Source organism: Anser cygnoides, chromosome 33 (genome assembly GCF_040182565.1).
Source record: "Anser cygnoides isolate HZ-2024a breed goose chromosome 33, Taihu_goose_T2T_genome, whole genome shotgun sequence".
Classification (NCBI taxonomy): domain Eukaryota; kingdom Metazoa; phylum Chordata; class Aves; order Anseriformes; family Anatidae; genus Anser; species Anser cygnoides.
This window is the reverse complement of record NC_089905.1, coordinates 663,069-681,546: the sequence shown is the minus strand read 5'-3', so window position 1 is coordinate 681,546 and position 18,478 is coordinate 663,069. Positions and strand designations below refer to the sequence as shown.

At 72.6% G+C, this 18,478-nt stretch overlaps 4 protein-coding genes across 7 annotated transcripts; 3 read left to right on the top strand and 1 right to left on the bottom strand.

Moving 5' to 3' along the window:
• Window positions 1-904: 904 nt before the first annotated feature.
• NDUFS2 (NADH:ubiquinone oxidoreductase core subunit S2) lies at window positions 905-6,212 on the top strand. Its single transcript, XM_066986051.1, has 14 exons — window positions 905-1,060; window positions 1,652-1,755; window positions 2,124-2,314; window positions 2,901-3,021; window positions 3,113-3,225; window positions 3,358-3,432; window positions 3,527-3,604; window positions 3,822-3,907; window positions 4,283-4,402; window positions 4,481-4,610; window positions 4,815-4,910; window positions 5,196-5,279; window positions 5,893-5,950; window positions 6,051-6,212. Exons 1-14 carry the CDS (start codon window positions 966-968, stop codon window positions 6,086-6,088), a joined length of 1,389 nt encoding a protein of 462 aa, XP_066842152.1. The 5' UTR covers window positions 905-965; the 3' UTR covers window positions 6,089-6,212.
• On the top strand, window positions 6,211-8,512 carry FCER1G (Fc epsilon receptor Ig). Its single transcript, XM_066986092.1, has 5 exons — window positions 6,211-6,761; window positions 7,215-7,306; window positions 7,470-7,517; window positions 7,871-7,894; window positions 8,191-8,512. Exons 1-5 carry the CDS (start codon window positions 6,329-6,331, stop codon window positions 8,242-8,244), a joined length of 651 nt encoding a protein of 216 aa, XP_066842193.1. The 5' UTR covers window positions 6,211-6,328; the 3' UTR covers window positions 8,245-8,512.
• Window positions 8,488-13,229, bottom strand: LOC125181609 (Fc receptor-like protein 4). Of its 3 annotated transcripts, none has more exons than XM_066986040.1 (12): window positions 13,125-13,229; window positions 12,302-12,468; window positions 11,980-12,225; window positions 11,278-11,532; window positions 10,918-11,202; window positions 10,093-10,362; window positions 9,695-10,015; window positions 9,502-9,591; window positions 9,343-9,364; window positions 9,164-9,240; window positions 9,012-9,065; window positions 8,647-8,848 (listed from the first exon to the last, which is right to left on the bottom strand). In XM_066986040.1, exons 2-12 carry the CDS (start codon window positions 12,405-12,407, stop codon window positions 8,703-8,705), a joined length of 1,872 nt encoding a protein of 623 aa, XP_066842141.1. In that variant the 5' UTR covers window positions 12,408-12,468; window positions 13,125-13,229; the 3' UTR covers window positions 8,647-8,702. The 3 variants fall into 3 exon arrangements, with proteins under 3 accessions (XP_066842139.1, XP_066842141.1, XP_066842140.1); XM_066986039.1 differs by lacking the exon at window positions 13,125-13,229 and having other exon boundaries at window positions 9,695-9,758; window positions 9,864-10,015; window positions 12,302-13,078; XM_066986038.1 differs by lacking the exons at window positions 8,647-8,848; window positions 13,125-13,229 and adding an exon at window positions 8,488-8,600 and having other exon boundaries at window positions 12,302-13,079.
• A 993-nt stretch (window positions 13,230-14,222) lies between these two features.
• On the top strand, window positions 14,223-17,989 carry PEX19 (peroxisomal biogenesis factor 19). 2 transcript variants are annotated; one of them, XM_066986080.1, is made up of 8 exons: window positions 14,223-14,378; window positions 15,174-15,265; window positions 15,382-15,547; window positions 16,018-16,103; window positions 16,190-16,351; window positions 16,431-16,607; window positions 17,384-17,428; window positions 17,565-17,989. In XM_066986080.1, the coding sequence occupies exons 1-8, from the start codon at window positions 14,318-14,320 to the stop codon at window positions 17,637-17,639; spliced, it is 864 nt and encodes a 287-aa protein (XP_066842181.1). In that variant the 5' UTR covers window positions 14,223-14,317; the 3' UTR covers window positions 17,640-17,989. The 2 variants fall into 2 exon arrangements, with proteins under 2 accessions (XP_066842181.1, XP_066842180.1); XM_066986079.1 differs by having other exon boundaries at window positions 17,541-17,989.
• Window positions 17,990-18,478: the final 489 nt, after the last annotated feature.

Here is an 18,478-nt window from a genome sequence, read left to right as displayed (position 1 = left end):
AGCTGCTCAGCGCCGCGGGAGCTCCTCCGGGGTGGGATCCAGGCGGACGCGGGGTGGCCAGCGGCCAACATCTGGCCGGCATCGCGGGGCCGCCGTGACTCACGCGGGGTCGGGGACAGCCGTGACGACCCCGAGCGGACGCTGGCGTCACTGGGTGACGCAGGATGAGGCCGCGGGAGCTGGCACGGCCACGGGGCTGGGGGAGCCTGGGGGGGGGGGGTGAGGACAGCAGGGGCACGGAGGGTGCTGGCACGGCCTGATTGTCCCCGTGTCCCCCCCAGGGAAGGCCCCTGGGGTGGGGGGGGCAATTTGGGTCATGTCACGTTTTGGGGACATGGCAGGGGGGTCCTGCTTGCCCTGCCCCCTCCGTCCTAGCCCTGCCTTCTCCATCCCCATCCCACTCAATCTGGTCCCCACCAGTTCCCTCCGCCCCACCTCTGTCCCTTCTGCCCCCCTCTGTCCCCCTCTTGTCCCCCCTCTGTCCCCCTCTTGTCCCCCCTCTGTCCCCCTCTTATCCCCCCTCTGTCCCCTCTGTTCCCCCCTCTGTCCCCTCTGTTCCCCCTCTGTCCCCCCCCGTCCCGTCTGTCCCCCTCTTGTCCCCCCTCTGTCCCCCTTGTCCCCCTCTGTCCTCTCTGACCCCCTCTGTCCCCTCTGCCCCCCCCATCCCCCCTCTGTCCCCCTCTGTCCCTCCCTGTCCCCTCTGTCCCCACCCCCGACCCCCCCATCCCGTCCCCTCTGCCCGCCCCAAAGATGGCGGCAGCACCCGCGCCGGTTTCCCGGATGTTTCCCTCAGCAAACATGGCGGCCGAGCAGCACCCCCCCCCCCACCTGCCCTTCTTTTGCCCGCAGTCAACATGGCGGCGATATGGCTTCACCCGCCCTCCCCCAACATGGCGCCCGGCCCCGACCCCGTCGCGGGGGGATGACGGCGGCGGCGGCGGCGCCTGCGCGGTGCCAAGGGCGAGATGGCGGCGCTGCGGGCGCTGCGGGCGCTGGGGGGGCTGCGGGCACCCGCGGGGCTGCGGGCGGCGGCGGCGCCGCTCGGGGTGGCCCCGGCCCGGTGAGGGCGGGGGGCGGGATGGAAGGGCCGGGGGGGGGGAGGGGGGGCGGGGGCAGGGTCGGGGGTCGGGGGCCTGGGTCTAGGGTCGGGGTTTTGGGGTCTGGGGGCTGGAATTTGGGGGTATGGGGTCGGGGGTTGGGGTCGGAGACCTGGGGCCGGGACCTGGGGCCTAGGGCCTGGGGCCGGGGGTTTGGGGTTGGGGGTCGAGGGTCGAGGACCTGGGGTCTGGGATTTGGGGTCTGGGGCCTGGGGCCGGGGTTTGGGGGTCGGGGACCTAGGGGCTGGGGTCTGGGGTTGGGGCTTGGGGTCGGAAACCTGGGGCCTAGGGCCTGGGGTCGGGGGTTTGGGGTCAGGGGTCAAGGACATGGGGCTGGGGGGTTGGGGTCTGGGATTTGGGGTCTGGGGCCAGGACCTGGGGTCTGGGGCTGGGGGTTGGAGGTTGGGGAACTGGGGTCTGGGGTCTGGGACCTGGGACCTGGGGTCTGGGATTTGGGATCTGGGGTCTGGGGTCGGGGGCCAGGGTCTGGGATCTGGGGTCGGGGGCCGGGCCTGGGCCTTCCCGTCCCGCTCTGACCCCCGTTGGTCCCCCAGGGCCCGGCAGTGGCAGCCCGATGTGGACTGGGCGCAGCAGTTCGCCGGCGCCATCATGTACCCGAGCAGGGAGACGGAGAAGTGGGTGCCGCCGCCCTGGGACGGTGAGGGGCTGGGGGCACCCCCGAGGGCGTCGGGCTCGCGGTGGGGGGGAGCCCAGGGGGGGTCGGCCTCCGTAGGAGGGTGCAGGAGGAGGAATGGGGTTCCCGAGGGTCTGGGAAAGGTTCTGGGGTGGGGGTGCTGGGCACCCACAGGCTCTGGAGGGTGCTCAGTAGGGTCCTGTGCCGGCCTGGGGCTTGCTGGATGCCCAGCGGGTGTCAGGCTGGGTTTTGGGGTGCCCTGAGCCCCGGGGGGGGGGGCAGTCAGGGTGCTCAGTGGGGCAGGTCCCGTCCCGCTCCACCAACACCGCGGGGCCGCAGCACTGCGGAGCTGTCTCCCTGCCTGATTCCCCTCGTGTCCCCCCCCCGAGCAGACAAAGACCCCCCGGCCCACAAGAAGGTCTCCAGCCTCACCATCAACTTCGGGCCCCAGCACCCGGCCGCCCACGGGGTCCTGCGCTTGGTGATGGAGCTGAGCGGGGAGTCGGTGAAGAAGTGCGACCCCCACGTCGGCCTGCTGCACCGAGGCACCGAGAAGCTCATCGAGTACAAGACGTACCTCCAGGTAAAGGCGGGGGGCTCCGAGAGCCTCCCAGGTGCCGTTTTTTTCCTCCGCCCCGCTGCGAGGATTTGGGGAAGGCGGCGGGGGAGCGGCGACGGGAGCCCGAGCGTCTCCTTTCTGCCGGGAGGGCCAGCACGCGAGGGGCTGCCCGCGGCCGTCTGCCTGCAGCTGTCGAGCCGGCTGCGTCAGCGCTGCACGGGGATTTCTCTGCCTGTGGGGTTTTGCGGCGGCGTTTGTAAACAGCGCCCTGCTGATTTGGTATCCCGCCCCGATTTAACCTTGGTGCTGGCGGGAGGAGCGGAGCCTGAAATAACCCAGGGCTGGGGGGGGGGGGGGGGGGGGGGACGACGACACCGCACACTTGGTGCCAGCCAAAAAGCTGTCGGGGGCACGTTACCCCCCTCCCTCACGCCATGTTCCGAGGAAGGCCACCCATACGCCTCCAGGGCTGGAGCTTTTGGGCTCCTTTTGGGGCTCCCGGGCTCCTTTTTTGGGGCTCCTGTGCCCCCTGGGGGAGAGGAAAGCCGCCGTCGTGCTCCGAGTGCCGTGGGTGCTGGCCGCAGCCCCTCAAGGTCACCCCTTTTGCCAGGCCCTGCCCTATTTCGACCGCCTCGACTACGTGTCCATGATGTGCAACGAGCAGGCCTACTCCCTGGCCGTGGAGAAGCTGCTCAACATCCGCCCGCCCCTGAGGGCTCAGTGGATCCGAGGTGAGGACGGCCTCCTGCCTGCCCGGGGAAGGGGCCGGGGGGGGGTGGTTTCTCCCCTCTCTGTCCCCCTCTCACCCCTCTGCGCCCCCAGTCCTCTTCGCGGAGATCACCCGGCTGCTCAACCACATCATGGCGGTCACCACGCACGCGCTGGACATCGGAGCCATGACGCCCTTCTTCTGGATGTTTGAGGAGAGGGAGAAGGTACAGGAGCGGGGCCGTGGCTGGGACGGGGAAGAGGCCGGGCAGCTGCAGCCGCCCTCGGGGCCGGTTTGAGGGGCCCGAGGCCGGCGGACGGAGCCCCCCCCCCCCCCCCCTTGCTCTGCCCCCCTGCAGATGTTCGAGTTCTACGAGCGGGTCTCGGGGGCGCGGATGCACGCCGCCTACATCCGCCCCGGCGGGGTTCACCAGGTAAAGGCTCCCTGCAGCCCTCCCCTGGGCTGGGGGGGCACCCCTGGCGGTCCCTGGTCCCGCCCGGGCTGATCTCCCCCCTCCTCGCACCCAGGACCTGCCCCTGGGGCTGATGGACGACATCTACGAGTTCGTGAAGAACTTCTCCACGCGGGTAGATGAGGTGGAGGAGGTGAGGCTCGGCCGCCACGCGGGGACAGGGGACGCCGGGGAGGGAGGGACCGGCCCCATTTCCACCCCCCCCCGGGGGGCTGGGGTCTCCCTGCTGTCCCCTGGGGGTGGCCAGCGTGGGGTTGTCCCCCGGGTGGTGGCAGCGGGAGGGACGGGGGCTGCGGTGGGACGCCGCTGTGGCACCGGGGGACGGGTGGCTGAGGCCCCGCTGCCCGCAGATGCTGACCAACAACCGCATCTGGAAGAACCGCACGGTCGACATCGGGGTCATAACGGCCGAGGAGGCGCTCAACTACGGCTTCAGGTGGGTCCCGCAGCTCCTGGGGTGCTCCTCGGGGTTGGGGGGCTGTTCCTCGGGGTCGAGGGGGCTGCTCAGGGCTTGCTCTGGGGCTGCTCAGGGTCGGTGCTGGCCCCTGCCTGGCTCCAGGTGCCGCCGCTTGGTGTCAGAGCGGCGCCAGCGGTGGGGCAGCGTGGCAGGAGCTGTGACACCGTGTCCTGCGTGGCTTTACCTGCCTGCTGTCCCCCAACCCTTCTGGGAGGCCGCGGTGCGCGCAGGCGAGGAGCCCGTGGCCCCTTTCCAGGTCCCCTCGGTGCAGAGCCCTTCCTCCCGCAGCGGGGTCCGCTCTGGGACTTGGGGTGGCGCTTCGGTCCCCCTGCTCAGCCGCTTCTCTCCACGCAGCGGGGTGATGCTACGGGGCTCGGGGATCCACTGGGATCTGCGCAAGACCCAGCCCTACGACATCTACGACCAGGTGGAGTTCGACGTCCCCATCGGCTCCCGAGGGGACTGCTACGACCGGTACGTCCCCGCGCCCCCGGCCGGCCGCTCCCTTCCCAGCACAGCACCCACGCTGAGCGCCCCCCTCTGCCCCCCCAGGTACCTGTGCCGCGTGGAGGAGATGCGCCAGTCCCTCCGCATCATCCTGCAGTGCCTCAACAAGATGCCCGAGGGGGAGATCAAGGTGGACGACGCCAAAATCTCCCCTCCCAAGCGGGCGGAGATGAAGGTAAAGGCCTGGCCTCTTGCCAGCCCCCCCCAGTTCGCACCGGGGACCCCCCGAGCCCAAAAAACTGCTCCTGGGGGAGGCAGGGGCTGGCACCGAGGAGACCCAACGCTGCCCGGCCTCGTCCTCCCACGCGCCCGTCACCGGTGGGCAGGACGCGGGCGGCCCCCGCCTGTTCCCAGCCCCGACGGCGGCCTCTCTCCGCAGACCTCCATGGAGTCCCTGATCCATCACTTCAAGCTCTACACCGAGGGCTACCAGGTGCCCCCCGGAGCCACCTACACGGCCGTCGAGGCCCCCAAGGTGCCCTTCCTGTGCTGTTTAAGGGGGCTGAGCCCTGCCTGGGCTGGCACCCAGCTTGGTCGGGGGGGGTGGGAGGAGGGTGGCGGGCCCCAGCCCGCGCCGCGACGCCTCTGGGGACGTGGCGCTGCTCTTGTCACCCGGCGTGCGAAGGGCACAGACCTTGCGGCTGCTCGGACGCCGCACGCATCCTGTCCTGTCCCAGGGCCTCTTGGTGCTGTCTGGGGCTGGACGTGGCAGCCGCAGCCCCCCTGCAGCGTCACCAGCTCTGTCCCCGTGTCCCTGCAGGGCGAGTTCGGCGTTTACCTCGTCTCGGACGGCAGCAGCCGGCCCTACCGCTGCAAGATCAAGGCGCCCGGCTTCGCCCACCTGGTAGGGGACCGGGGGGGCCGGGGGGGAGCCTGGGGGGGGCCGCATCTGCCCTCCGAGCAGCGCCAGCCCCTTGCGGCCCTGCTGCGAGGCCGCCTGGGGGCCAAGTGCCATCTGCGGGGACCTGGCTGTCACCTGCGCGTCCCCGTCCCCACCGGGCGGCTCGGCTGGCGCCGGCTCTGTCCGCAGGGAGCTTTCTTCCCCCCCGGGCCGCAGCCTCTCGTGCTTGAGCCTCGGAGCCGCAGCCCCGCTTCCTCTCCCCGCCGATAGCTGACCACTTCCTCCAGCTGCGAGCCGGGGCCGTGCCGCTGGGGGCCCGGCCTGAGCCGGGGGCCGGGGGGGGGGGGGGCCGCCATCAGGGCCCCCCTCCGGAAGCCGCGGCCCCAGCACCGCCGGCGGCTGTTGGACGAAGGCGGCCGCGCCTCGAGGCTCGTGCCTCCGGCTCCTGACCGCAGCGGGCGCCTTCCTGCCGGCTCGATCTCCGCGGGATCGAGCGAATGGAGGGGGCACGAGGACGGCGGGCGGCGCGGCGCCGGGGGGGCAGCCCTCGAGGGAAGCTGGCCCCGTCGCACCGCAGGGCAGCTCGGGGCTGATGAGCGTCTCTTCTCCGCTTCAGGCCGGCCTGGACAGGATGTCGCAGGGCCACATGCTGGCAGACGTCGTGGCCATCATCGGTACGTCCGCACCGGGGGGCTCCTGCACCCGTGCGAGCCCCTGGGGGGGCTGGGGAGCAGGGCTCGGTCCTGCCCTCACCTCCCCGTTCCCTCCCTCCAGGCACGCAGGACATCGTCTTCGGGGAGGTGGACCGGTGAGGCGCTCAGCACCATGCCCGGCCCCTGCTGCGTGTCCTGCTCCGTGCCCGGGCTGCCCCGGGCGCTCCCCCTGCGCCCCCCGTGCTGCCCCTCCCGATTTGAGTCAAATAAAGGCTGAAACAGGTTCCGGCTCCGCGCCTCTGTCCCCGCGTCAGCCCTTCGCTGCCAGAACCGGGTGAAACCCCGCTCCTCTTCCCTTTCCCACACGAGGCTTGCAGTCGAGAGCTTCCCCTTCCCTCGATGTCAGGCCCGCGGGCACATCACCCTCTCCGGGAGGATCCTCCCTGCTTCCCCAGCCCGGGGGCCGCTTCTCGAGGTTATTTTTGGCCCTTCTGCCCCCGCCGCCCGCGGGTTTGCACCCAGCTGGGGCTGGCGGCGCCTCTCGGAGCTCCCCCCGTGCCAGGGTGGCATTTGGGCACGGGGAGGGTGGCGACTCCCGGGGACAGCTCGGTGACAAGCCGGAGGGGGGCCGCGTGGCCGGACGGGGGCTGGAGGAGGGGAAGCGGCGGTGGCGGGGGGGGGGGGGCACGAGGGCGGCGCGAGCTGCTGGGGAGGAAAGCGCTCGCCCTGCGGTCGCTGACTCCAGCGCAACGCCCGGCCCCGCCGACCCCGCCGGCCGCGGCAGGACGAGCGCCGCCGGCCACAGCCCTGCGCCTCCGGGTGCCGGCAGCGGGTAGGGACCGGGCACGGGGACGGGGACCGGGCTTGGGGGGGGGGGGGACAGGGGACGGGGACCTTGCTGGGGGTGGCCGGGGGACAGGGGAGCAGCTGGGTGGGTGCGTGGGCGCTGGCCTGGCTCGGTCAGCGCTGTCCTCGCCCTTCGGGGTGAGCCAGGATCCGTCGAAGGCACCCCCGGTGGCTCTGGTGGCACCCCTGGGGTCAGCGGGGTGTCTGATGGGGGGGGGGGAGCTCTGCCCTGTCCCCCACCCGGGGGGCACCCGGGGGCTCACTGAAGCCGTCGGAGACGCGACGTGGGCGCCGCTGCGGTCCCCGGGCACGCGGAGAAGGATGGAGCTCGGTGGCGGCGCAGCCAAACTGGGGGTGACCGGGACACGTGCAGGATCTGGCCCGGGGTGTCACGGCCCCGCTGCCCCCCCCCCCCGCACCCCCTGTCCTCGCTCCGCAGAGGCGCCGATGGAGCCGGAGCTGTGCTACGTGCTGGACGCCGTCCTCTTCCTCTACGGCATCGCCCTCACCGTCCTGTACTGCCGCCTCAAGGTGAGCGCCGCGACCACCGGGGGACACGGCTACAGCCCCCCCTTTTGGGGCTGGACCCGGCCGCAGCGGGATCCCCGGGGCTCTGCGGGGTTTTTTCCCCCCCCCACCCCCCGGAGGTTATTTTGGGGGGACGTCTCGGGCTGACCCCTTTGCCTCCCCGCAGTTCCTGGCTCGCAGAGCATCGCAGGGTGCCTCCAAAGCGGCCAAGGAGGTAAAGTCCCTTTGTCACCCCCCCCCCCGACCGGTGCGAGGGGACAGCCGAGGGGGGGGGGGGGGGGGGCACTGGGAGGCCAGGGGGGGCTCCGGGGGTGGGGACCAGCGGTGACCGCCCGCGTTCTGCGCAACGCTGGGGAGGGAAACGGGGAAAAACCTGCGGGGGGGGCACCCAGATGTGGTGGGTGCCGGGGGGGGGGGGGGGGGAGGAAGTGAAAAATCCTAGAAAATTCTCCATTTCTAGGGCCGCTCGCAGGGGGAGGGGGCTGCGGGGGCGGGGAGCCGGGTGAACCCCCCCTGCCCCCCCCTCCCAGGGCAGCTCTTTCTCTTTCTCTTTCTTTTTTTTTGCAGCAGAAAGAAGAAGCTATCTACACCGTAAGTCATCCCTGGGGTGCTGGGGGGGGGGTAAATCCCATGGGGTGCCCCCATCCCGTGGGTGCTGGGTGTTTGGGGGGGGGGGGGGGGTAAATCCCATGGGGTGCCCCCATCCCGTGGGTGCCGTGGTTCGCGGGGTGCCTCACGTCCCCGGGGTCCCCACGCCCACCCCAGCAGCTACCCAGGGCCCCTCCTGGGGCACCGTTTTGGGTGGAAAAATCCCCACTATTGGGCTGCAGGTTTTTTTTTTGGGGGGGGGGGGGCAGGCAAACCCGTAACCCCCTCTCCCACGGCAGGGGCTCAGCACCGAGAACCAGGACACGTACGAGATGCTCGAGCCCAAATCCTGACCTCGTCCTCGCGCCGCCGCCGTCCCTCGCCCCCATCCCCAGGCCCCCCCCCCCCCCCCCCCCAGCCACCGCTCGGTGCAGAATTGGAGGTTTTTCTGCGCAGGAAATGGCCGTTTTCAGCCCCAAACTGCCTCCAGCTGGGCACGGGCCCCGCCGCGGTGCCGGGGGCGTGATGGGGGCCTGGGGGGGGTGAAGCCAGCCCGGGCGCACGGCGCCCCCCCGCTCCTGCCCCACTCCTCCCAGTAAAGCAGCGCCCTGTGGAAACTGGGCCCGGCGCTCACCTTAATGCCTGCCGTGGCGCGGGGACGGGGACGGTGGCACCGGGCGGGTGGCACAGGGGGGAGCAGCACCCAGGCCTGGGGGGGGGGGGGTAGGGTGAAAGACCAGGCGTTTTGGGGGAGAAAACGGGTATTTGTGTATTTGGGGTTCTGTACAGGGGAGGGTTTGTTTTTGGGGTGTCACGCGCGGGGGACGTTCTCGTAGCTGTCGCTGGGGACCCGCCGCAGTCCCCCGGGGCCGGTGGCACCGCGGGGCCCCGGCAGCACCGCGTAGGTGACGAAGGGCTCCTGGGGGGCAGCGGGGCCCGATGGGGACGCGGGGCCGCCTGCGGGAGAAGCCACCGAGGCTCAGCTTGGGGACAGGGGACGTGGCGGGGGGGGGGGTGATGCGGGCGGCGTAGGGTGGGCCAGGAACGAGGGCTCGTTTTCGGCCGCGTCCCCACGTGTCCCCTCCCCGGCTCACGAGGTGTCCCCTTCGCCCGTACTCACCCCCTCCCTGCTCCGTGACGACGACAGCCGCGTAAACCACATCCTCGGGACACACTGCGGGGACAAAGCCGTGTGTGTCCCCCCCCGGCCTCCCCCAGCCCCGCCGCAGTGGCACCGTGGGGACCGCGGTGTCCCCGAGGGCTGCCACTCACCGTCGCTGTACTCGGGCTCCGACGTGTCCGTGCTGGGGACAGCTGGGGCAGAGGGACCCGGAGGGGCTCTGGGGTCCCTGGGGGGGGGGACAAGGGGACACCGAGGGGGTAGGGGACACCCTGGGGACGGGGGGGGCAGCTTGCTGGGGCCAGGTCCCCTCCCCGGCCCCAGGGCTCACCTCTCCTGGCTCTTTTTGGCCGCTGCAAAGCAAGGGGAGAGGGGATGGTGAGTGCTCCCCGGGGACACTCCCTGGCAGCCCCGCTGTCCCCAAAGCCCCCCGCTGTCCCCAGAGCCCCCCGCTGTCCCCGCAGCCCCCCGCTGTCCCCAGAGCCCCCACCTGGGTGACGCCGGCGCCAGAGGTGCCAGCCCAGCACGGCGGAGGCAGCCAGCAGGACCAGCAGGGATGCGCTCAGCCCCCCGGCCAGGGCTGGGGACAGAGAGGGGACAAACGCGGCTCAGCCCCAGACGGACGCAGCCCCCCCCCCCCCACCCCCCCGTTGTCCTTGGGGCCACATCCACGCAGCCCTTACCTTGTCCCCGCCACTGCCCCCGTCCCCGCCGCGTCACCGAGAGGGCCACAGAGGGGCTGAGCACCTGGAAGGCGCGCCGGGCACCCACCTGGTTGGTGGCCACGCACTGGTAGGCGCCGGCGTGGCCCAGCCCCAGGGTCCCCAGGGGCAGGATGGGGCCCTCGCCCACCTCCTGCCCATCCCGCAGCCACGCGAAGGCCACGGGCGCCGTGCCCGCCTGCACCGCGCAGCTCAGGTTGAGGCGCTCGCCCTCCGTCCCCGCCACCTCCGTCACCGCCACCTCCGTCCCCGCCACCCTCACGGTGGCGCCGGCCACGGGCACTGGGAGAGGGGACGGGAGCGGGATCAGCACCGGGGAGGTGACCGGGGGATCGTCCCCCCCCCGGCACGGCGCTCACCCACGACGGTGACGTGCAGCTGGGGGCTGGTGGCCGCGGTGACGCCGTCGGTGGCCCTGCAGAAGTAGCGGCCGCCGTCCTCCGGCCGCGCCGCCGGCAGCTCGTAGCGGGGCCCCTGGGCCAGCGGCTGGGCCTGGCCCTGCCGGTGCCACGAGAAGACGAGCGGCCCCGTGCCCGCCGCCACCGCGCAGCTCAGCACCAGGCTCTCCCCCGCGGCCACCTGCGCCCCGGGGGGCTGCGCCGCCAGGGTCGCCCCCGCCACGGGCACCCCTGCGGAGAGGGGAGGTGGCGGGGGTGGGATGGGGACCGGGGGCAGGGGGGGGCGTCTGGGGACCGGGGGAGGGATGGGGGGACCCGAAAGGGGTGTGGGGACTTAGGGAGGGAGAGGGGGACCCGAAAGTGGGGGGGCCTGGGGAAGGGTGGGGGGACCTGGTATGGGTACAGGGAGCTGGGAAGGGATGGATGGGGTCCTGGGGGTGGAGGGGGGGACCCGGGAGGGATGGGGGGCGTGGGAAGGATGGGGGATGGGGGGTGCGATGGGGGGACCTGGGGTGGGACGGGGGAAGGATAGGGGATGGGGGGTGCGATGGGGGGACCTGGGGTGGGGTGGGGGGACCCAGGAAGGGATGGGGGGACCCTAGGAAAAGACAGAGGGGGGTCCTGGGCAAGGGTGGAGGGACCAAGGGAGGCATGGGGAGACCCGGGATGGATGTTAGGAGCTGGGGAGCAGATGGGGGACCTGGGACAGAACTGGGGGACCACGGAGGAGGACTGGGGGACCTGGGCAGGGATGCGCCCCCCCTGCCCCCCCTCCCACCCGCTCACTTCTCACGGTGATGGTGACCGGGGCGCTGCGTTTCTGCACGTTGGCCGCCTCTGCCCACGCCTCGCAGGCGTAGGAGCCCGAGTCGGGCAGCGCCAGCGCCCGCAGCAGGTGCTGGGGGGACCCCTGGGGCCCCGCCACCACCACCCCGTCCCGGTAGAAGAGGTGCCGCAGGGCGACGCGGGGCCGCAGGGGGCTGCCGCGGGTGACGCAGGCCAGGGTGAGGGCGCTGCCCTCGGGGGGGTCCCGGGGACCGTCCACGCTCAGCTCCGGCACTGAGAAGAGCTCTGGGGAAGGGGCCGAGCAGGGACGGTGACCCCGCTGCCGTGCCCCCGTCCCCGCTGCCCCCTGCCCATGCTCACCGTGCACGATGACCTCGTTCAGCTTGGACTCGACCGTCCTCAGGAACGTGTGTACCGTGCAGTGGTAGCGGCCGCTGTGGTGCCGCTGCGCGGGGGCGAGCAGCAGGTTGCCCTCCTGCCCCCCCCCCCGCAGCAGCACCCCGTTGTGGAAGAAGCTCGCGCTGCTCAGCCTCCTGTCCCGCCAGCCCCGGCACCGCAGCACCAGCGCGTCCCCCTCCAGCACCGGCTGCACCGGCGCCTGCAGCACCACCGAGTCTGCGGGGAGCGGCGGGAGCGGTGTCGCACCGGGGCGCACGCGTGTGCGCCGGGACGCGCAGGGGGGCAGGGGCGTGCACCGGCACACACTGGTGTGAGTGGGTGTGCACCCGACGCGTGCGGGGGATGCGCCGAGTGTGCATGGGGAGGCACCCACTGTGCATGGGGAGGCACCCAGTGTGCACAGGGAGGCACCCAGTGTGCACGGGGATGCACTGGTGTGCACGGGGATGCACCCACTGTGCACAGGGAGGCACCCACTGTGCACGGGGAGGCACCCAGTGTGCACGGGGATGCACTGGTGTGCACGGGAATGCACCCCACGTGCACAGGGCTGCCCCCACTCTGCTCCGACTGCATGAGAGGTGACAAAGGCTGCGAAGCCGAGCCCCCCCCCCCCCCGAGCCCCGCCAAGCACCCGTGGGTGCCAGGCACCCTGCCCCTCACCGTCGGAGACGCTCAGCTCGATGGGGAGGCTGAACTCGGAGCCGGGCCTCTGGCACTGGAAGCTGCTGCGGCCGGTGCTCCACAGGTAGTGCTGGAGGCGGCTGGCTCTGTTCCTCCTGCTCTTGCCATCGATCCTCCACACGGTGGGGACGTGCTCGTCGGGGGTCCCGCAGGTCAGCGTCACCATCTGCCCCTCGAACAGGGGCGTCCAGGGGGGGTCCAGGGTCAGCAGGGGGGGCTGGGCGCCTGCAGGGGGGACACGGGGACGACAGCGTGCCGGGGACACCAGGGGCCTGGGGACACTGGGGGCTCGAGGACTCACCTGCGAGGCTGAGGAATTGGGCTGGGAGGGAGAAGAGGCCGGGGGCACAGGGGCTGCCGTCACCGCGGTGTCCCCCAGCCCTCACTGTACCCCCGGTTCCGGCCATGGGCACCCGTGGGTGTGGGGACCGTTCCCAGGGCGGCCGGGGGGGGGCCCAGGGGACGCAGCTGCATCACAGCCGCCCATGCAAAGCAGCCGGGTCCACGCAGTCACCCCCAGCTGTGCAGGGCACGGAGGCGCTTCCGCCAGCCCTGTCACACGGTCCCCACGGCCACCCCACATCCTAGCCCCACGTCCCACCCCCACGTCCCGTCCCCACGTCCCCGTCCCCACGTCCCCGTCCCCACGTCCCCGTCCCCACGTCTCCCTGCCCATCTCGCCACCGTGGCCCCAGCCCCAGCGTCCTTGTCACCGTGTCCCCATCCCCACGGCCACCTCGTCCCCAGGGTGCACGTCCCGATGGTGGCAGTCCCCACGTCCCCCTCTGCAATGCCTGTCCCCATGGCCCTGATCCCATGGCCCCGTCCCCGTGGTGTTCATCCCCATGGCCCCGTCCACATGGCCCCATCCACGTGGCCCTGTCCCCACGTCCCCATCCCTGTCCCCTCACCCCCGTGTCCCCATCCCCGTGTCCCCATCCTCAGGGCCCTGTCCCCTCATCCCCACGCCCCCGTCCCCGTGTCCCCGTCCCCACAGCCCCCCCGCTCCCCGTTCTGCCCCCACCATTTCCCCGGGGGCTCAGCCAGGAACAGGCGCCCCCTGCCCCCAGCACGGGGGGGCTGAGGGGACGTGGGGACACGGGGACAGAGGGGCACGGCCTCACCGCAGAGCAGCAGCGCCGCGCTCCTCGCCATCCCCGCACCCTTGCAGCGGCAGCGGAGGCGATGACGGTGGCTCCAGCAGCGACACCCCCTTTGCATAATGCTGCTGGAGATAAGAGGGGAAGGAAGTGACAATCCCCCCCCCCCCCCATGGGTGACATCGCCCGGGGCTGTGAGCGGGTGGCAGCGTCTGGGGACAGGGACAGGGACGGGGACAGGGACGGGGACGGCGCAGGGATGGGGATGGGAATGGGGACAGGGATGGGAATGGGGATAGGGATGGGAATGGGGATAGGGGTGTGGACGTGGATGGGGAAGGGAACGGGGATGGGGACAAGGACGGGGATGGGGACAAGGACAGGGATGGGAACGAGGACAGGGGTGGGAATGGGGACAGGGACGGGGACGGGGATGGGGGCAGAGACAGGGATGAGGATTGGGATGGGAATGGTGGTGAGGATGGGGACAAGGACAGGGATGGGGACAAGGATGGGGATGGGGACGGAGACGGGGATGGGGATGGGGACAGTGGTGAGGATGGGGACAAGGACAGGACAGGGACAGGGCTGCCGCCAGCCCCTTCGCCCGTGCACCCCGGGGTCCCCAGCACCAGTCACGGCCCCACAGGAGCCCCCCCAGGGGACGCAGCACGGGGCGGCGAGGGCACGGGCGGCGCGTCCCTCCCCGGGAGCACTGCGGGGCGACGGAGCCCAGCGGAGCAGCGAGGGGAGACCCGGCTGAGGCGGGCTGGGCTCTCCCGGCACCGCTGCGGGAGGGTCCCGGACCCGGTTACCACCCCCCCCCCCCCCCCCGGTTACCCCCTGGTCCCCCCCCCCCCCCCCCCCGGGTCCCCCCCGGTCCCCCCGTCCCCGGTTGCAGTTCCCAGCGCGGCCGCCAGGCGGCAGCACCGAGCCCCGGGGCGTTGGCGGGGAGGGGGCGGGGCTTAACAGGGGGCGGGGCTTGATTTGGGGGGCGGGGCTTACGCAGGGGGCGGGGCTTAATTGTGGGCGGGGTTTGGTTAAGGGGCGGGGCTTACGCAGGGGGCGGGGCTTGATTGGGGCGGGTTTGGTTAAGGGGCGGGGCTTACACAGGGGGCGGGGCTTACACAGGGGGCGGGGCTTACGCAGGGGGCGGGGCTTACGCAGGGGGCGGGGCTCCTTGGCCCCGCCTCCCGGCGGAGGCGGAGCGGGGGAAGATGGCGGCGGAGCCGGGCCGGGAGCAGGACCCGGACCGGGAGCTGGAGGAGCTGCTGGAGAGTGAGCGGGGGGGCGGGGGGCACCGGGGGGGCACCGGGGGGCGTCGGGGGGCACCGGGGGGCACCGGGGGGCACCGGGGGTCCAGGGGGGCACCGGGGGGCACCGGGGGTCCAGGGGGGCTGGGGGGGCACCGGGGAACCGGGGGGGTTATGGGGCACGGGGGGGGTTGGGGGGCACCGGGGGGCACCGGGGGGCACCGGGAGGCACCGGGAGGGGCTAGGGGTTATTGGGGGACTGGGGGGCAGCGGGGGGGGGGGCTGGGGGGCTGCTGGGGGGCACCGGGGGTCCAAGGGGGCTTGGGGGCACCGGGGCACCGGGGGGGGGTTGGGGGGCACCGGGGGGGGTTGGGGGGCACCGGGGGGGCTGTGGGGTACTGGGGGGGGCTGGGGGGTGGGGGGGGGCTGTGGGGTGGGGGGGGGCTGCTCTGGTGCAGTGGGGTTGGGGGAGGCGGGGGGGTGCGGTGGGGCTGGAGGTCACGGGGGTGCAGCGGGGCCTGGGGGCGTTGTGGGGCTCCTTGGGGGCTGGGGGGCTCCTGGGGGGGCTCAGGGGGTTATCGGGGTGCGGGGGGGGGGTTGGGGGTGCAGCGGGTCCTAGGGGGCAACAGGGGGGCAGGGGGGGCAGGGGGGTTACAGGGCTACAGCGGTGCTGGGGGGCTTTTGGCAACGGGGGCTGCGGTGGGGCTGAGCGCCCTGCGGGGTCCCCAGGGGGTGCGAGGAGGGATTTGGGAGCTTGGGGATGGGGGGGGGGGAGGGGCACCCCATCACCCCCCACACCCCATCACCCCACGCCCCCCAGGCGCCCTCGATGACTTCGAGAAGGCCAGGCCCGCCGCCCCCCCGCCGCCGCCGCCGCCCCCCGCCCCGGGGACCCCCAGCGCCGCCGCCAAGGTGCAACGGGTCGGGGAGGGGGTGGGGGGGGCACCTCCCTCGGGACAGGAGGAAGGGGTGACCCCCCCCAAAAATCCCGTAACCCCCCCCGGTTTCCCCCCCCCCCCCCCCCCCAGGAGTCGCTGTTCGCCTCGCAGGAGAAGTTCTTCCAGGAGCTGTTTGAGGGCGAGCTGGCCTCGCAGGCCACGGCCGAGTTCGAGAAGGCCATGAGGGAGCTGGCCGAGGAGGAGCCGCACCTGGTCGAGCAGTTCCAGAAGCTCTCGGAGGCAGCGGGGCGAGTGGGTGAGCGGGGGGGGGGGGGGCCCAGCCCCCCCCCAGCGTCACCTCCCGGCACGGCCCCACGTGCGCCCCGCGGCTCGGGATTGCCGGCCCCAAATCCCCGCCGCGAGCCCCGGGGGACGTGGAGCTGCGGGGGGGGGGGACGGTGGCCGTCCCCTCGCCGTCCCCTCGGTGTCCCCGTGCTCGGGGTCAGCACCCACGTGGGCGCGCAGCTGGCTGGGGGCTTAACGACACTCCCCTAATTAAATCGGGATTGCTCCACAGGGCGGCACGCGCCCCGAGCGGTCCCGATTGCACCAGCGCGGCGGTGGCGCAAGGGGGGGGAGCCTGGGGCTGGCCCCGTGGGTGGCACCATGGGGACACGGGGACCTGGGCTTCGTCCTGGGGGTTGCGGGGCTCCGGCACGGGGGGTGTTCGGGGGGATTTGGGGTGTGCGGCCCCCCCCCCCGAGCCGTCCCCTCGCGGCCCCGCAGGCGGCGACGCGGTGTCGCAGCAGGAATTCACCTCGTGCCTGAAGGAGACGCTCAGCGGGCTGGCCAAAAACGCCACCGACCTGCAGGTACCGCCGGGACGGGGGGGGGGGGACAGGGGACGGCAGGGGGGTGCCGAGGGTACCCCGGCGTGACGGCGACCCCCCCCCCGCAGGGCTCGGCGGCGTCGGACGAGGAGCTGGCGAAGGCGATCGAGGGGCTGGGGCTGGAGGAGGGCGGCGGGGAGGGCGGCGTGCTGCCCGTCATGCAGAGCCTGCTGCAGCACCTGCTCTCCAAGGAGGTGCTGTACCCCTCGCTCAAGGAGATCACCGAGAAGGTGAGGGGGGCCCCAGGGGGGGTTTGGGGGGGGCGGCGACCCTCCCCCCTTACCCCTGTGCCCCCCCCCCCCCCCCCAGTACCCCGAGTGGCTGCAGCGGCACCGGGCGGCGCTGCCGGCGGCGCAGTACGAGCGGTACCGGGCGCAGCACGGCGTCATGGGGCGCATCTGCCGGCACCTGGAGGCCGAGGGGGCCGAGGACGGCGCCGGGGCCAGGCGGGAGCGCTTCGAGGCCGTGCTGGAGCTCATGCAGCAGGTGGGCACGGGGGCGTCGGGACGCGCTGGGGGCACGGGGGCGTAGGGACGTGCTGGGGACGTGGGGACACGGGGACGTGGGGACGTGCTGGGGGCGTGGGGACACGCTGGGGACACAGGGACGTGGGGACGCGTTGGGGACACGGGGACGTGGGGACGCGCCAGGGGCGTGGGGACACAGGGGCATCCTGGGGACACAGGGGCATCCTGGGGACATGGGGATGTGAGGCACCCTGGGGACGTGGGGACGCGCTGGGGGCGTGGGGACGCGCTGGGGGTGTGGGGACGTGGGGACACCCTGGGGACATGGGGACACCCTGGGGACACGGAGACATGGGGACACGCTGGGGGTATGGGGACACGCTGGGGACACGGGGACGTGGGGACACCCTGGGGACATGGGGACACCCTGGGGGTATGGGGACACGCTGGGGACACGGGGATGTGGGGACACCCTGGGGACACGGGGACAAGGATACACCCTGGGGCCACCCTGGGGACGTGGGGACACGCTGGGGGCGTGGGGACATGGGGACACCCTGGGGACGTGGGGACGTGAGGCTCCCTGGGGACGACACCCTGGGGGATGTGGGGCCACCCTGGGGCATGGGGACAAGGATACACCCTAGGGCCACCATGGGGACGTGGGGACACTCTGGGGGCACATGGGGACACGCTGGGGACGTGAGGCTCCCTGGGGACGTGGGGACACCGTGGGGACACCCTGGGGGATGTGGGGCTCCACCCTGGGGCCCTGCAGCACGCTCAGCCTCTCAGCTGCAGGAGCTGGGCCACCCCCCCAAGGAGCTGGCCGGGGACGCGGTGAGTGCCCCCCCCCTCACCCCAACACCGCATTTGGGGTCCCCGCGGGGACGGTGACACTCGGGGACATCCCCCCCCACCCCCCCCAAGCGGCCTGGGGGCGCGGGGCCAGGCCGTGTCCCCTTTGTCCCCGCAGCCCCCCGGCCTCAACCTGGACCTGGAGGGGCTGAGCCTGCCCGAGGGCAGCGGCGAGCAGTGCCGGGTGATGTGACGGGGGGACACGGGGACACGGGGACGTCCCCCCCGTGTGGGGACATCCCCCCCCTATGGGGACATCCCCTCCCGGTCAGCCCCCGCTCGTTAGCCTGTAATTAACGCCCTGACGAGGATGAGGACGGAGGACGAGGACGAGTCCTCGTGGGACGCGGCGCGGCGCTGGACCTGCGGTGTCCCCGGTGTCCCCGTGGGATGGGGACGGGATGGGGGTGGCCGTCCCCGTGGGGGTGCGGGGGGGGGGCGCCTGGCCCTGGGGACGCTCGTGTCACCCCCCCCCCGTGTGGGGGCACCCCCCGAGCCCGGGTGGCCGGGGCGGCCCCAATAAAGGTGTTGGCAACCGCGGCAGCTCCCGCCCGGGGAAACTGAGGCACGGGGGGGGGGCGGTGACCCTACAGGGATGGGGGTGACCCTACAATAACACTGGGCGGCCCTATAGTAACATGGGGTGGGGAGGGACAGGGGTGACCCTACACTAACGTTGGGGGGGGAGGGAGGGACAAGGGTGACCCTACAATAACATGGGGCTGGGGCGGGACAAGGGTGACCTTACAATAACATTGGGCGACCCTACAATAATATGGAGGGGGGAGGGCGGGATAAGGGTGACCCTATAATAACATTGAGTGACCCTACAATAATATGGAGGGGACAGGGAACAGGGGCGACCCTACAATAACGTGGCAGGAGGGGATCAGGAGTGACCCTACAATAACAGTGGGGCAGGACATTGAGCGACCCTACAATACCACGGGGGGGGGGGGGGTGGACACAAGGATGACCCTACAATAACATTGGGCGACCCTATAATAATATGGGGGGGGAGAAGGGGTGACC